The sequence below is a fragment of the Rhinolophus ferrumequinum genome, chromosome 8 (genome assembly GCF_004115265.2).
Source record: "Rhinolophus ferrumequinum isolate MPI-CBG mRhiFer1 chromosome 8, mRhiFer1_v1.p, whole genome shotgun sequence".
Taxonomy (NCBI): Eukaryota; Metazoa; Chordata; class Mammalia; order Chiroptera; family Rhinolophidae; genus Rhinolophus; species Rhinolophus ferrumequinum.
Genome location: NC_046291.1, coordinates 6,408,113 through 6,425,071, shown reverse-complemented (window position 1 = coordinate 6,425,071; position 16,959 = coordinate 6,408,113). Strand labels below are relative to the sequence as shown.

The 16,959-nt window shown below is 42.3% G+C and overlaps 1 protein-coding gene across 2 annotated transcripts in view; it reads left to right on the top strand.

Annotated features, from left to right (window-relative positions):
• The window catches only part of DIS3L2 (DIS3 like 3'-5' exoribonuclease 2), a 301,104-nt gene that overhangs the window by 208,676 nt on the left and 75,469 nt on the right, over positions 1-16,959 (top strand). For both annotated transcript variants that reach the window (XM_033112550.1, XM_033112549.1), the window contains one exon: positions 2,743-2,850. In XM_033112550.1, coding sequence (XP_032968441.1) covers positions 2,743-2,850 — 108 coding nt within the window. The remainder of the gene's footprint in view (positions 1-2,742; positions 2,851-16,959) is intronic.

The following is a 16,959-nucleotide window of genomic DNA, read 5'->3' as shown; positions in this document are numbered from 1 at the left end:
AAAAATCCTCCAAGGTGGTTATCTTATAGAAGTTGTTACCAGACATTTTCACGTGGTCATTAGATTTTACATAGGTGTTAAAAAGCATCCTTCAGAATAGTGCCAGTTAATGCCATATAGTTATTAGTTATTTGTCACTGGTTTGGGCTGTGAGTTCTAGAGTTTGCTTTTCCGTGTCAAAGATTGTTTACTGAAATGGTACAGATACAGACACTTCACACAGAACAAGAAACTACTAGGGTTTGTTTTGCCTTTGCTACTATAGAAACTTAACCAGCTAACTTGACCTCAACTAGAGCGTAGTTGCTTCTCTTCCCTGTTACTTCTCAGTCGCTTAACACCAGGTTGCATTGTTACCTTTGCTTAACACCGTATATCAGGCAGGTCCACAGCGTGTTGCACACAGGCTGTTGATGCTGCCGTTTTCAGTTTGGGAGGTGGGGCAAATGATTAAGACATTCATCCAGAAAACTATGAGAGAAGGAATAGATTTCAAGGTAGGAGAGAGTTTGAAGTATCTTCAGGAGACCCAGGTAGAAATACTCATTTCATCTTTGGAATTTTAGAGAAAATAAGTAACATTCTGGGGTAGCTGTAAGTCATCATTTGAAAGCAAATTGAAGAGATTTTTTTTTTTTTAATTAGAGAGAGTATACCACTGAGTCAGTTAATTATGGGATAGAAAGCTCAATAAAGGGTAGAAATAATTTAGGCTTAAAACCCTGTAAAATGAATGACTCGTTGACCACAGTAGTTCATCTAGGGAACCTGGCTTTATGAACCTGTCAGTGATAGTTCACTGGAGTATTCTGTTAATGTTCCAGCATGTGATTTGGTCAATTGTGTTATTTTCAATTACTGAAGCATTGATTCAGCAATTTTACTTTGATGAAATCCTGTCATGAGTTTATACTCAGCCCTTGGGTTCTTTTATTTTCCCCAGCTTTATTGAAGAATTATTGACAAATATATTTGAAGTGTAAAAGTGATGATTTGATATACACATACATTATGTAATGATTGCCAAGATCAAGATAATTAACACATCCATCACTTCATGTAATTAACTCTTTTTTGTGTGTGTGGTGAGAGAACACTCAAGATTTACTCTCAGCAAATTTCAAATATACAATATCCTATTATTAACTGTAGCCACCATGCTGTACCTAAGATCCTAGAACTTACTCATCTTAAAACTGAAAGTCGGTAGGTACCCTTTGACCTACATTTCCCCATTTACCCCGCCCCCAGCCTCTGGCAACCACCACTCTACTCTCTGTTTCTATGAAATAGGTTTTTTGTTTTTCTTTTTTAAAGATTCCACATCTACATAATACCATACAGTGTTTGTATTTCTCTGTCTGGCTTATTTCACTTAGCATAATGCCCTCCAGGTTCATCCATGTTGTCACAAAAGGCAGGATTTCCATGTCTTGGCTATTGTGAACAATACTGTAATGAACATGGGAGTGCAGCTATCTCTTTGAAGTACTTATACCATTTCCTTCGAATGTATCCCTAGAAGTGGAATTGCTGAATCACATGGTAGTTCTATTTTTCATTTTTTGAGAAATCTCCATGCTGTTGTCCCATAATGGCTGCACCAATTTACATTCCCACTAACAGTGCACAGGGGTTCCTTTTCCTCCGTATCCTCGACAACATTTGTTGTCTCTTGTCTTTTTGATAATAGCCATTATAACAGATGTGAGGTGATATAGGATTTAAGAAAGCAATCCCACTTACAATAGCATCAAAAACAATGAATACTTAGGAATAAATTTAACCAAGGAGGTGAAAGAACTGTACACTGAAAACTATAAGATATTGATAAAAGAAATTGACAAAGACACAAATAAGTGGAAAGATATCCTGTTCTTGGATTTGAAGAATTAATATTGTTAAAATGTCCATACTCCCCAAAGTGATCTTACAGATTCGATGTAATCCCTATTAAAATTCCAATAGAATTTTTAACAAAAATAGGAAAAAAAAACTATCCAAAAATTCACATGAAACCACAAAAGACCCTGAATAGCCAAAACAATCGGAGAAACAAGAATAAAGCTGGAGGTACCACATTTCTGATTTCATGGTATATGATAAAGTTATAATAACCAAAACAGTATGATATGGCATAAAAACAAACACATAGTTGAATGGAACAGTTAAACAGCCCAGATATAAACCCACGTGTATATGGTCAGCTTATCTTTGACAAGGGTGCCAAGAACACACAATAGGGAAAGGACAGTTTCTTTAATAAATGGTACTGGGAAAACTGGACAGCCTCATGCAAAAGAATGAAACCCCTAATGTACACCACACATAAAAATTAACTCAAAATGAATTAAAGACTTAAATATAAGCTCTTGAGTTCTTAATTATATAGTTTAACTGGAATAGTTATATCCAAAAGTACAAGTCATTCTTGAGTCGAGAGCTTCAATTTTAGTATATAGTCACACATAGTTGTTTCTCATTGCTATAACGTAATTTTCCCCTGTGTTACCAATTCTTACCTTTACAGATCACATTCCCATTTGATTCTGGAGGCTCATGGAAAAGTGTCAGATCGTCTGTTCTTTCTGAGTCTTCCGGGACAAGAGCTGCCTCCATTTTCAGCTCGCTCTGGAAGCTCAAGCTGCTCACCAAAATTCTGCCCTCTGGGCTGCTTCTAAGCCTGTGGGAAACTCCTGCAGATTGGAGAAAGGTGCTCATGGGCCTGTCCTCTGTTTGCAGGTGGTCCCCATGCTTCCCAGGCTGCTGTGTGAGGAGCTGTGCAGCCTCAATCCCATGACCGACAAACTGACCTTCTCCGTGATCTGGATGCTGACTCCAGAGGGCAAGGTAACGACTTACACTCATGTCCATTCCATTCACTGAGGCCCTGTTAAGCCGCCACTGTGTTCCTGGCTCTGGGCTCGAGTCCCATGGTGGTAGGAGGGCCGTATAGGGCCACAGAGAAGAACATGTGAGAGCTCCTACCTCGGAAAAGCTGTCAGTTCATTTAAAAGGCAAGACTGACCCTAAAAATTAGAAATGAATTGTTTGTTCTTGTCTATTATCAGTGAATAATAGACAATCTCTTCCTATTATCAGGTGAAGGAAGAGATGGTGTAAGCAAGGTCATGTGGGGTGGGTGAGTCCAGGCGATTGGGTCTAAGTGTGGATTGGCAGTGGCAGGAAAAGCAGCCTGAGCTCAGTGAGTAGAGCAGGCCATTTGCAGGAGGACATTTAGGGGAAAGATGGCAAGTTTGGGGAGGTGAGTGGGTGATCAAACTATGGGGAGCCTCAAATTCCAGCCACAAGTGAATTGTAGGTGATACGGGTCCTCTGCCGTGTCCTGAGAAAGGCAACATTTAGAAATATTAGTGCTGCATTATTGTGTAGAATGACCTGGTGGTTTAAAGGTTGAATTAAATTTGCACGCAATAGTACCGTAGTCAAGGCACAAGGTGATGAAACCATGGAGGTAGAACAGAGGGGAGAAGGATGTCAACAGGCATCCCCTAAATAGAGGGAATTAAACAAGACAAATAAATGAAAAACTGGTCCCCTCCCCAAAACAGAAACAACTCTAAACATTCAAAAATAGGGTAATGATTAAGTAAGCTATGGCAGTGACTCAGTGGAATATTATGCTTTACTAAAGCTGTTACGAAGACCATGTAAGAACATGGGAAATGTTTATGCTGTAAAATTAAATGAAAGTTAAAAAAAAAGATATTTAATTATAAAGAGGTTCCAAATAAAGATGGAGGATCAAATACCCACATTTGCTTTCATTCCCTCCCAAAACCTCACTAAAACAACAGTGAAGAGATTTTTTTTTAAAGACATAAACCCACAAGGACAAAGAATGGGAGAGGAGACAACGGCAACAAAATTTTGGAAGCTGGGAAGCAGATGGATGAGTGGTAACTGACTTAGCAGTCCTGAGAAAGCTGAATCCTGAGCCAACAACAGAGAAAGCCAAGAAACAACCCACTTTACACAGCAGAACCCCAAAGAAATTCCGAAACTGACAGCACCAGGTAGCTCTGTAAAGTGAGGAAGAAGTGGGTGAAGAAGAGACTAATTCTATTGCTTGAAAGTTTATTTTAAAAGATTGCCCCTCCCATAACTTAGAAGAAGACCAGAAATTTATTCTCTGGACAGGGTAAAGTAAAGGATGTCTGAACTAGGGGACACTAAACACTCCTGATGGTGGTGGTCCCTTAGGGGAAGTTGAGTGAATGCTGGCATACTGAATGTTAAGAATCGCAGCTTTCTTTTCCCAACCACCCCGGAATTCTAGTAGCCAAACCTACACCCTTTAGTCAGGAAATGGGAAAATCCTTCTCTGAGAAATCTGAGTAGTGAAGAAGATTTGAAGATAATAACCCCAAGAGTTTCCAAACCAACAGCCCAGCTGTATCTCCGTACAGTAAAGCTTACAATCGGCTCCACCCACACAAGAGGAGCTTTTTAGGATTTCACTAAAAATCAGCCTTTTAGTATTTCACTTTCATGTATGAAGAGACAGTCAAGAGGAAAGCCTCTAACGTAATACAGGAAAACCAAAGCAAATGAACAGAAAAAAAGGCAAATAGGACAAAACACTACTATACAGGGAAAAGAAACTGTCATTTATGTCCTCAGAGAATTGTTTTTTAAGAGAAAGCATCTACGTATATCACAAGATCTAGATACTTCAAAAAAGAAATATTCATGGGGGGATAAAAGAGCTCTTAGAAATTAAAACCATGATAGACGAAATGAAGAAGATTCAGACTTCTGGTTGGCAGATAAAGTTGAGGAATTATCCCAGAAAAAGATAGAAAATTATAGGGCCACTCCAAGATATCCAACATCTGTTCAATAAATATTCCAGAAATAGAGAACCTGAGGGGAAATAAATAAGTAATTCAAGGTAATGCCCATTACTGGAGAACGTGACTTGCTGGGTTAAGAGAGTCCACTGCCCGGCACTGTGGTGGAGACACATCCTCTCCAAGCCACATCATCATAAAATTTCAGAACACTGAGGACACAGCAAAGAGCCTGCAGGCTTCTATGAGTCGGGAAACAAAGTCAAGTGCAGTAGGTCAAAACTCAAAATAACTTTAGACTTTTCTATCATAACCCTAGAAGCTAAATGATGATGAAGTAAAGCTTTCTAATTTCTGAAGGGCTATGATTTCTATGCTAAAATTCTGTACCCAGCTAAGCTATCAATAAAATGTAAGAGTAGAAGGTCGTGCAAGGTCTCAGACATGCAGTGTCTCAAAAAAAATATACTTCTCGTATACCTTTTCTGAAGAAGCCACCAGAAGATGTGCCTCACCAGATAAGTAAATAAGGCAGGAGAAAGACATTGGATTCAGGAAACAAATACAGTAATACCTCAGTTTTCGAACATCTCCGTTGATGAACATTTCGGTTGACAAACGCTGAGGATTTTATGGATCTATGGTATCATTAGATAGTAAAATTCATGCTAAATTTGCAGTTTTGGGGGTTGATTTTAAAGGTCTGGAATGGATTAATCCATTTTGCATTACTTTCTATGGGAAAACCGTGACTCGGTTTTTGAACATTTCAGAACTCGAACTGTCTTCTGGAACGGATTACGTTAAAAAACCGAGGTACCACTCACTGTAAACCAACACAGGAAAGAAGTGGAAGGATCATCTAGATCACAAATTGGCAGACTTTTCCCGTAGAAGACCAAATAGTAAATATTTTCAGCTTTACAGGCCATTTGGTCTCTGTTGCAACTACACAACTCTGTCATTGAAGCAGGAAAGAAGACAGCACATAAATTAATGAGCATGGCTGTGTTCCAGTAAAACTTTAAAAACAGGTGACAGGCTGGATTTGACCCACAGGCCATAATTTACTGGCACCTGACCTAGGTGATGGTGAAGAAAAGTCCTAGGGTAGAGCTCTACACTGTGTAGAAGACAACTGGTCCAGATTGGAGCAGGTCAGAAAGCTCTAGGAGAGATGTCTTTGAGAAAATGAAATAGTTAAAATATCTGTGAGTCTGAACTTCTTGAGAGATGATTTAGACTGGCAGTTACCAAACTTTTTGGTCTCAGGACCTGTTACACTAAAAAATTATTGAGGACCTCAAGGAGCTTTTGTTCACGTGGATTCACTGCTTACAATATTAGAAATTAAAACTGATTAAATTTTAAACATTTACATATTTTAATTAAAATAATAGTAATCTAACTCATATGTTAACATAAATAACATCTTATGGAAAATAACTATATTTTCTAAAACAAAATTAGGAGAAGCTTGTTTTACTTTTTTGTAAATCTCACATCTGTCTTAGAGAAGACATTAAACTGAGTTCTCATGTGCTTCTATATTCACTCTGTTGGGATAAGTTCTTTTGGTTGAGGTATGTGAAGAAAATCTGGCTTTAGACACACATAATCAGAAAAGAAAAAAGTGTTGTAATAGCTCTTTCAGATAATTGTGGATATTCATCTTTGTACGACACCAGAATTTGACAGTACTTTCTTACAAGGTGATTGCAGTCTAGTATCTGAAACCGGATCTGCTATGGGCTGAATTGTGCCTCCCTTTGCCCCAAATTTATGTGTTGAAGCTCTAACCCGCAGTGTGACTATATTTAGAGGCAGGGCCTCTAAGGAGATAATTCAGGTTAAATGAGGTCATGAGGGTGGGGCCCTGATCTGATAGGATCAGTATCCTTTTAAGAGACCAGAGAGCTTGCTCTCTCTCTCTCTTCCTGCCATGTAAGGACACAGTGAGAAGATGACTATCTACAAGCCAGAAAGAGCTCTCACCCGGAGCAGAATGGGCTGGCACCTTGATCTTGGACTTCCCAGCCTCCAAAAATGTAAGAAATAAATGGCTATTGTTTAAGCCACCCAATCTGTGGTATGTTATGGCAGACCTAGCAGACTAATACAATATCAGTTGAACTTTTCTTACTGAGTTACAATAAAATCTGTTGTCTGTCTTACACTTTGAATGGCTTTTTTACCCATGCATGATATTTTATCATGTATTTAGAAATTTAGATCATTTAGAAAATATTGGCTTATTATGCTGATCTTCTATATGTAGGCACATTTCATTATATGGTATCAAGAAAGCACATTTGTTAATATCACTACGGATCTTAGTCTACAGATCAAGTCTAAGTATTAGGAAATACTGACACATGTATTGTGTGTCAGATACAAGGTTTCCAAAATTCTAATTTTTGTGAAAGTTTGTATTTTATCATTGGCAATAAAAAATGTCAGCTGTTTTTCTTGAAGTGCCAAATAACAATAGTTTGTGTGTCATTTGTTCCTTCAAGTAAAATGATGTTCTGTAAAAAGAGCAAGTCAGTTCAGCTCACAACTCAAAGTCATATAAATGCTTTTCCTCAAGATAACCATCATACCTCAGCATGCGGCGTAAGTGAAAAAAACAAGTGCTCAAGTTAATAACGTTTACTGCTTCATCAAAAACATTCTTAAGTGAACTAGCTTTTTTCCCCTGCTAGTGAGGTGGTGAAGAGTACCCTGACCACTGGTACCCTTTGTTGCCATTGCCTTATTCATGCCAAGGCAGCAGCAATTATCCCTGCCGGTGCTTTTCTATCATCAGTGTAAATGTCAGCACATGGCAACGGGCAAATAATGCTTAAGTGTTATTATGAAAATGGTTTTGACCTCATGGATCCCTGAAAGGGTCTCAAGGGTCCACAGACCATACGTTGAGATAGTTGGAAAGTTTGGGGTGGATGCATGTACGTAGTATACAGACAAACCAAGCAAATTAAAACAAGACAGTTGTTCATTCCAATGGAAATAGAAGTTGTGTAGGAGAGAAAAGTAACATTTAATATTTACATAAGCATAATAGCGGATTCTGATAGTTTATGATGTAACTTTATTGGGAGGATGAGGGCCTGGAACAGTTATGTGGGTTTGGTTGGGGGAAGGGAGTGTATGTAGAAAGAAAAATAAATTCTCTTCTTCTATAGTGAAGTTTGTGACTAATGCCTAAACCTGAAAAATCAAGAAGTAGCACTCAAGCAGGTTATATAGAAATATGAAAGTAATACCAAAATAACCTGATCTGCCAAAACATGACAGTGATTACCCTGTGAGAGGAACACAGCGCTGCTGTTTTTCATAACAAGCCTTTAACACTATTTGACTGTGTGAACTATTGATACTTTAATTTTTTAAATTTTTATTTTGAAATATTTCACACATACATGAAAGTAAAGAACATAGCACAATACACCCACCATCCCTGTCTCCCAGATTCAACTACGATCAACACTTGTTCTCTTTGCTAACGTATTTCAAAACAAACCACAGACATCATGTCATGTCACTCATACATTATTTTGATATGTGACTCAAGATTTCGGCCATTTTCTTACGTAACCACGATGCCATCAGCACACCTAAGAGTAATGTGGCTGCCTTCGTGTCATATCCAGAATCCAGTCTGTAGTTACATTTCCCAGATTATCTCTAATTGATTTGTCTGAATTGGAATCAAAACAAGTTACACACGTTACGTTTGCTTTTTATGACTCCTATATATCTGATTATAAGTGCCTTTTTAAAAGTCAAGAAGCACACATGATCTGAAGTACAAAGAAGGAATTGTGAAGACAGTTTGCCAGAAATCATATTTTGGTGGGGGTGGGAACATGCATGGGGAAAAATTGAATGGAAAAAGACCAGAAGGAAATAAAATAGAATGCCAATATTTGGTTGTATTTGGGTAGTAAGACTATGAGTAATTGTTTCTACGTTTTGTATTTTCTAATGTTTTTTGAAAACGTATTACTTTTATATTTTTATAAATGCTTATTTTTGCGAAAGTTTAACTAAATAGAAAAGCCCATAGAAGAAAACTGACTTGAGTCAACAGAAAAGAACTTTGAATCTGAATTATGCCTGCCAGGGTCAAACCCAAGGAATAAAAAGCTGCCTGATCTAATGAGCTTCTAAAATATGAGATTCATAAAAGAAGCACTAGAAAGAGGCACTCTGAAAACTCAATTGGTCTTTTGGGTTTCTGTTGGAGGCAGTGTTAAGTAGCCCAGCTTTCTGGCATGAGGGGGCTGCAGAGCAGGTGTGAAGCAAGCACAGGGTCCAGGAGTGATGCTGGGCCTCCATCAAACTAAGCCAAAGCGGAAGTGCAGGGATTTGGACCAAGACCAGCTGTGGAGCCACTAACCACATTCCTTGTACTGGGCTCCTCCAAGCACCACCGTACGGACCAAGAGAGCACATGAGGGTGGACCTGGTCGGTTAGTCCTGGAATATAGTGACAGAGGAGGTCTCCCACAGACAAGATGCATGAAATAGGAATGGGGTGTTGGGGGGAGGGGACAGGTGGGAGAGTCAGGGAGCCAGCGTAGGACAATGAGGAGGGAGGTGGCCCTGCAGCAAGAACCTGAGTGAATGAGGACGAGGGTGGCCGAAGCTGGCATCTGGGTCTGTATGTAGTGGGGGCGTCTTGTGGTTGGTTGTAAGCCTTGGGCTTAGAAGGAGCCAGAGCAGGGCCAGCCGCATCACACCACGTCTACGGCAACATGACTGCCAGTCTCCTGGAGCTGAAGTGGAGCAAGGTTTGCATTTTTCCTTAGTCTGCTGGATTGTCTTATTTTCTGGACCAGGTATGATAAGCTATAGGAAGGCTATTGCAACTTTTTAAACACCCACTAGATTTTTTTAACGTCCACTTGGTCATATATGTTTTCCTTAAGCCAGTGCCCAGACTTTTAGATCTGTAAACTCTGAAGGATCCCTTTTGGCATTTTTCTCCCATATTTGTAGTGAGAGCATTGTTCTCTGATCTAGATATTTGTGACTCTATATTGTTATAAGGGAAAACAGACCCAGCTAAATCTTGGAAGATCCAGCTCTGGTACCAGGAAATCCACTGTGACCGTGTCAGTCCAGTGAGCTCACTGTCTCCTGAACACCCCTGGCACTTCTGCCTCACTTGGCACTAAGGTCCTACAAAACAGAGGTCATGTCCATGTGCCCCACTCATCAGAGGCGTCATAATGTGAAGTCATTTTGTAAAAACACTGATCTTACACTTTGAAGAAGGTCAAAGCAATGAATCTGACTTGATAACTAAGTCCTTAGACCTCAGAACCATCGTATCTCAGGGTCAAAGTTCAGAATAATAAAAGAAGGGTCTCATAATTACAGTAGCTATTCACAGCTTGCCTGCCCCGCTATTCACAGTAGCCCTGCCACGTGCTGTCTGGCTCAGAATGCAATTGTGTACTTCAGGAGTTGCCCATTTCAGTGTCAATCAATGACAGCTTCATTTCTGCCACATACACAGGCCAAAAACTCTGGGGTCATTATTGACTTTGGTCCCACCCCTCACATCCATTCCACCAGTAAGTCAGCCCAGTTTTGCCTTCTCGCTGCCTCCAGAATCTGCCCCCCGCCTTACCACTCTCAGCACTGTCACCTGGGACCAAGCTGCCATCCCCACCTGGACTACACTGGTGTCCTAGCTTCTCCTTCTGCCCCATGACATCTTCTCTCTACACAGCAGTCAGTGATCCTTCCAAATCAGAAAATAGGTCTTGTCTCTCCGTTTTTAAAACTCTCCAATCTCATTCAGAAAAGAATCTGAAAAGTCTTCACAATGGGATTTTTTTTCTGTTCTTTTCTCCCTGTCTACCCTGCTAGAAATGCATGGACTACAGAGTCTGCTTGGGACTAGAGTTTCTTCTCATTTCCTGGAACATCTTTGCTTTGGGAAAAGCTGACTTTTATTGTATAACGGAGCTCTCCCCTCTAGCAACACCCCACCCCACCTTCCACGACCAAACTTCGGTCAAGGTCACACTTTCCTAACTGCCATCTTAGAACATCCTTCAAATCTCTGACCCTTCCTTGTAGCTCTAGGAAAACCTTTCCAGTCCCAGCCTAACACACCCCATTTTGAACATTGGCCATTGCAGGAGAACTATGGCATGTACCAGTTTAGGCTGTCTCTTCAGCTGGACCTTCAGTGCTACTTAGCAGTCGTTTTATTTATTGTAAATGTCGCTGTTTCAAACCTTTATTTTTGGCCCCAGGCTTCAACTTTGCCTTCCACTCCTCTTTCCTTCAAGACCCATGATTCCCCCCGCCCCAGACTTTCAGGTCTCCTTGGAAACCAGAGAGACCAGCCAGCTTGATCTGCTGAAGTCTCCCCCTCAGAGATCAGAATGGCCCTCCGCCTTGCCTCATCCTTTCGCCTCCCTTCACGCAGTAAAACATCTCCATTTCCAGCCTGGGTTGAAGCCCTGTCTTCTCCATTTGAATGGCATCACACCCTCCGCAGCCACTCGGGCTCTCAGTCTCTAGACTGCCTCACATCTGCCACATCCCAGCAGTGCCACGTGTCTCGAGTTGATTGTCTCTTTTCTGTCACCACAGTCACGGACCCACTTCTCTAGAATACTTGGGGGAAATTGTTCATGGCCTCTCCATTCTATTTTTCTAAATGACTGTCTAGAAGCTGAATCTGGTCCTATCACACTGTTTCTCAACATCCGTGTGAGGGTTGTGATCATCCACAAAAGTCCAATCTCCAGAGCATGACATGCAAAGACCTCCACAGTAGGGCCACACGCCCTCTAGTCTCCCCTCAGCCTCTACTTCTGCCACTGAAGAGTCTGTTTGGTCTAATACGGAATTGTCACAACTCTGAGACTTCGCATATGTTTTTCCCTCTTCCTGGGTGCCCTTCCCCTCATCTCTACCAGTATGAATCCTATTTTGAGATCCAGCTAAAGTGCCACTTCCTCCATGAAACTTATTCGTTTTTCGTTCATTCATTTAGTAAAAAGTCATTGAATATTTGCTTTGTTCAGACACTATACAAGGTGTTGAAGTTATAGGAATTAAATACGCACCAAAATAGAAACGATATATAGTTATTTCCTGATGGTGGATTTATAGATTTTTTTCTTCTCCTTTTCCCACCTGTATCTAAGTTTTCTGCAAAGCATGCGTATTACCATTGTAGTAACACAAAAATAATTATTTTGAGATTTTCTTTCCTGTTTTTTTAATAAATGGATGAAAGATATTGGAGTGTGCTTGTAGGCTGTGTGGGAAGGTGAATAGAAAAGATGTTGAGGATGAGGAAAGAAGGAACAGATTTTTGGAGCCAGGTCATGAAGGAAGTAGGAGGCTCAGGGCTGGGACCCCAGGTGGGAGATTAGCTCCCAGTAGGAGCGTGAGGACAACCAGCTCTCCCAGCCACAAGCAAGTGACGAATGGGAGTCTCTGCGGAAGTCTAGGGAAGGAGCAGGATGGACTGCCTGAGGAGGTGCTCAGACGGGAGGACCCCACCCTCCCTCAGAATCCATTTGCCCACCTCTCCACCCCTGCAGCACCTGCCATTTGTACTTGGAAGCCATTGTACACAGGTCTATCGTCCTTACTAGATCTGAACATCCTTGTAAGCAGAGCCCTCTGTTTTTATCTCCCCTACACGTGCGCGCACACACACACTCCCCGCACAGTGCCACAGTGTCATGTACCCAGAACAATGCTCACAAATGATTTCATGAAATGAATCGCATGTCTATTTTCACAGTTTTTTGTTTATTTGGTCTGCTCAGTTAGATGACGTTCCCCTGGGTACGGCATTTTTGTCTGCAGCAGCATTCTCGGCATTCCTGAGCTGTGTCCTGGAAGTTGAGAAGGGCCATACATGTCTCATGCCAAGAAGGTGGCTGCCTGCTTCCTTGTGGCGACTGCCACACCCGCTGCCATGGAAATCCTGGGAAACTTGAAAAATAAAGTAGTGTGCTCACCGGGGTCATCGTGGTGACTGAAGCAAACTCACAGGGCCACTCATGCATAGTCTTGTGTAACTTGGGCCTTAGTTAACGGTAAAGAAATGCCCTGTGAGGTTTTCTGTCACCCTCAGACACTGAAGTGGAAATCTTGCCCAAGCAGCTCCCCAGTGAGAGACAATAGCTTCAAAGGCTGATTCTGAGAATAATAGAAAAGTTCCCAGAATATCCATCTGAGTCCTTAGCAGAGGCGGGACACAATTGTTTTATTTCATGTCTGTAAAGACCACCTGGGACCAGAGGAGTCTTTGGAAGAACTCTGCCGTGTTCTTGATCCCGTGTCCCAGTTTGCTAATGAAGGCACCAGGCAACTCGAGGTTTATCTAAGGTCACTTCAAGGTAACCACAGACTAAATCCTGAGCACATATTTTGCTGTGAATCCTTAGAACTCAAATAAGAATTCAAAGTAAAATATTTTCAAGAACACATCAAACTTACAACTTAACTACAGAACAACCATGGTTGAGAATCGCCTGAAGTCCAGTTGAATGGAAGTCCTATAGTAAAGAACATACAGAAGAAGCCACCTTGAAACTAGAATTAATAGCTATTGTTACCACAGTGGACAAAACAAGATGGATGGCTCCCAAGATCCAGCAGTGAGCTTCTCTGGAAGTGATGCATTGGGAAAAAAAAACCCAACTTAATGTTAGTTTGGACGTTGAACAATTTATCAACATCCATGGATCATCACTGCTGTTATGGACGACTTCACTCCGTGATGGAAATGATATGGAACTCAGAAATTTCTACCCCAAAATAACGAATGTTTATTGAAATCAAAATTTTTTTTCAAAAAGTAAAAAAAGACATTTAATCGTATAAGACTGTCATGCAAAGAGTACAAACTTTTTAATCAGCTTTTCTCCTGCATTTCAATGTTATTAATAGTGGATTTGACTTAAATCTAAGAACTTGGGCCCTAAGGTTTGTAAACAACGTAACAGGTCACTGTGCTGGGTGTCTGTTTTTAAGAGCTGGCTTAGGTTGAAAGACTGGGACTGAAGTAAGCTTGCTGGCCTTAGAAATCTGATTTTGTGTTGTGTGGATCTATCTGAATCCATCCTCAGAAGACTTTCTCCGTGGCTCCTACTACCTCCAACTACTCCCTTGCTCTCCTCCTACCTCTAACTTCCGTCTCCTTTAGGCCTCCCAGCCTTTCCACCACCTTTCAATATGCCTCCTACCCCTCCCCACCCTCATGCAACTGTCTGGTAAAGGGAACACTTTTCAAGGACTGCTCCGGCTCGGCACCCTCATCTACTGTCATCGGAATGGAATTCTTATCTTCTAACCACATCTGAGCCTCAGGCTCTTCTCCCAGTCCTTCCACGCCCTACAGTGGCAAGGCAAACACTTGAGCAAGTTTCCTCACTGGAGGAAGTTTCCTCACTTCCTCTTACGCTTAGAAGTTTAGACAGTTGCCTCCAGGTCACGATGGGGAAGGGCCTGATTCTAGTTGGGATCAGCATGATGGTAGGTGACCTGAGATATAGGAGAGTGCACAGTTTATTCAGGCTTTTTTTTTCTATACAAATCTTCCCCAAAATTCTAGCACATAAACTAAAACAGGCTGGCAGACGCGCGGCCCGGACCCATGCCTCCTCGGTGCACTTGGCAGAGGTCTCTCTACCTGGTGTGGCCTCAGAGCCTCTCTTCACAGTAGGAGAGGATAGGAGAGGACACAGCTAGATCTAAGTGCAGTGAGTTGCTGACGGGTCTGCCATCTTGTTATTTACTCTTTAGTCCTACCATGGTCTTCTCTATTCTTCTTTCAGAAGTGACCTATGCCCCACTCAGTCACCGGGGCCCAGTGCCAGGAGTGGGCCTCGCAGAGGGAATCCCTGCCCACTCCTCGGCCAGCCGCGACCCCTCTGCCTCTGCCCACTGCAGTCACCAGGGCCCTCCCATCACAGGCGCGTGCCCCCACCCCAGCTTCAAGCCCTGTCTCCTCCGGCTCAGTCCCTTTTCAGACATGTTCTTCTTGGCACCTTTGACTTCCGTCATCGCTGTGTCCTGCCCGCCCCGCACGACGACTGCCTTGTGTTGCAAGATGTAAGAAGCTGCAGAAATGTGCCCCACCCCTGGCCACCCCAAACAGCCTGGTTTTATTCCATTCAGAAAAATACTTCTTTCTTCCTGATATGCTTGTGAACCAAATACCTGACATCCAGTAGCCCAGAGTGGCTGTGGAAGTAATTTTGCATCTACCTATTTAAAATTACTGATGACTCCATTAGCAGTTTTTTGAACCAGAGATTTCTTAATGAAGCACTGACATTTTGTAGACGATAAGTTTGAAAATATATTTGAATGGAATTGAACAGTTTTCAAACGATATGTTATCCTCACAACTTTGTATTTACAAAACACTGGAAGTTGACATACATTTTGAGGCATATTTTGTTTTCTTTACTTCACCACCCATCTCGGTCTGTTATGTGACCTTTAGCTAAAATAGAGTAAAAGAAACACTAGATTTTGAGTCTTTCATCTTCACACATGGATCTGATCCTGGCTGCCACTTAGAAGTTTGTGTGACTTTTCACAAATCCCTGGCATGTTTTCTCTGTTAGATTGCAAAGGGCAGTGAGTGTGGGAAACAGGGCCAGATCCTCTAGAGTGTTGTTCACAAGAGTAGTATTTCCCATCCTACCTGGTACCAGGAAGTAGGCATCGATTGTCTGCTCCTTTGTAGCCAGGTTATTTTTCCTAGTCATGTCCCCTCAGTGGGCGTTGGCACGGCATTAACCTGCCATTCTTAACAGCGGTGTCCCAGAGTGTCTGCAGGAAACGTGCCTCCTGCAGAAAGGGAGTGACCCAAATCCTGTGATTAAGCAAAGGAAAGAGGACGGACACAATCTCTCTGACGGGTTTTGTTTATAAAGCTGCTCATGGCTGTTTTACTTTTTCCATGAAAAACTCTTTGTCCTTTTGTCTTCTGCCACCGGCCCTGGTTATGGATAGGGCGTTGATGTGAATCCAGTTTCCAAACTGGAAATTAATGAGGTGTTCCATCCAGAGGACTTCCTCCCATGCTGGAAGGCACGCTGCCCCCGGGAACCCCACTTCTCTTCCTGCTGCCCTGCCCTGTGGGAGGCTGCCGTGGGCATCCGTGCGCCTCCGCTGCCTCCCGCAAGGCACTTTCACACTTGTTTTCCTGGCCTAAGAATATGTTTCGTCACGTGTCAGGTTGGTCCCAGAATCACTGGATCGTGTTAAAGCAGGTTCTGCTGCCTGAGGCCACTGTCACTGGGCCAGGAAGTTCTAGGTGGCTCTTCAGAACTTTCACTTGAGCCCTTTGTATGTTCAAATAGAAGGTAGGTACAACCTTTCTGGAGTGGAGGACGATAGAGGAAACTTCTCATCTGTCTCAGGTCTGGTGGTGTTCGTGTGTGTTGTCCAGATGCTGATAAGGAAACAAGCTGAAGGAGCAGAGGTGCCCGTTAGGCAAAAAGTGGCTTAAACTGAGATAGTGTAGCCAACAAGTGTTATCAGCGAGCTTTGATGAGGAGTAGTAGATTTCTGATTTTGCCGAGTTACAGAGAATGCATTTTAAGAACTTCTGGGGATGGAAAGTGGCCCCTGGTCAGGGCTCAGCACTGCAATGGGAGGCAGGTCCAGAGGGAACGACAAAGCTGTTTGCAGCCAGGGTACATGGGCTGGGGGCTGGCAGGGTGTCTAGGAGCTCCGTGGAACTTACTGCAAAACTTTGTGCATAAATATGTCAGGGGAAACAGTTTGGAGCTTTCCTTAAATTTTTAAAGTAGTTCTTAACCCAACAGTTTACATGAAAATGATGCCCAGTCGTGGTACAGGTCTCCCTGCCCTGGGTGTGGTGGTTTCCAGTGTAAATGTGCAGTGGTTTCCCGTGTCCGCTGGGAAAAAGACCCCAGGAGGCCAGACGTCCTGTGACCTGGATGCCTGAGGCAATCTGTGGGGCTACTTGTAAAGCGTGTGAAAGAGAGGAGTGGAATATAGAGTGGAAACGAAAGTTTTCCTGAGCACGCTAAAGACAGGCTGTCAAACAAAATGTGGGTCCACAGAAGGAGGAGGATTGACTTGGTTTGGAAGGAAGTGGCGAAAAGGAAAC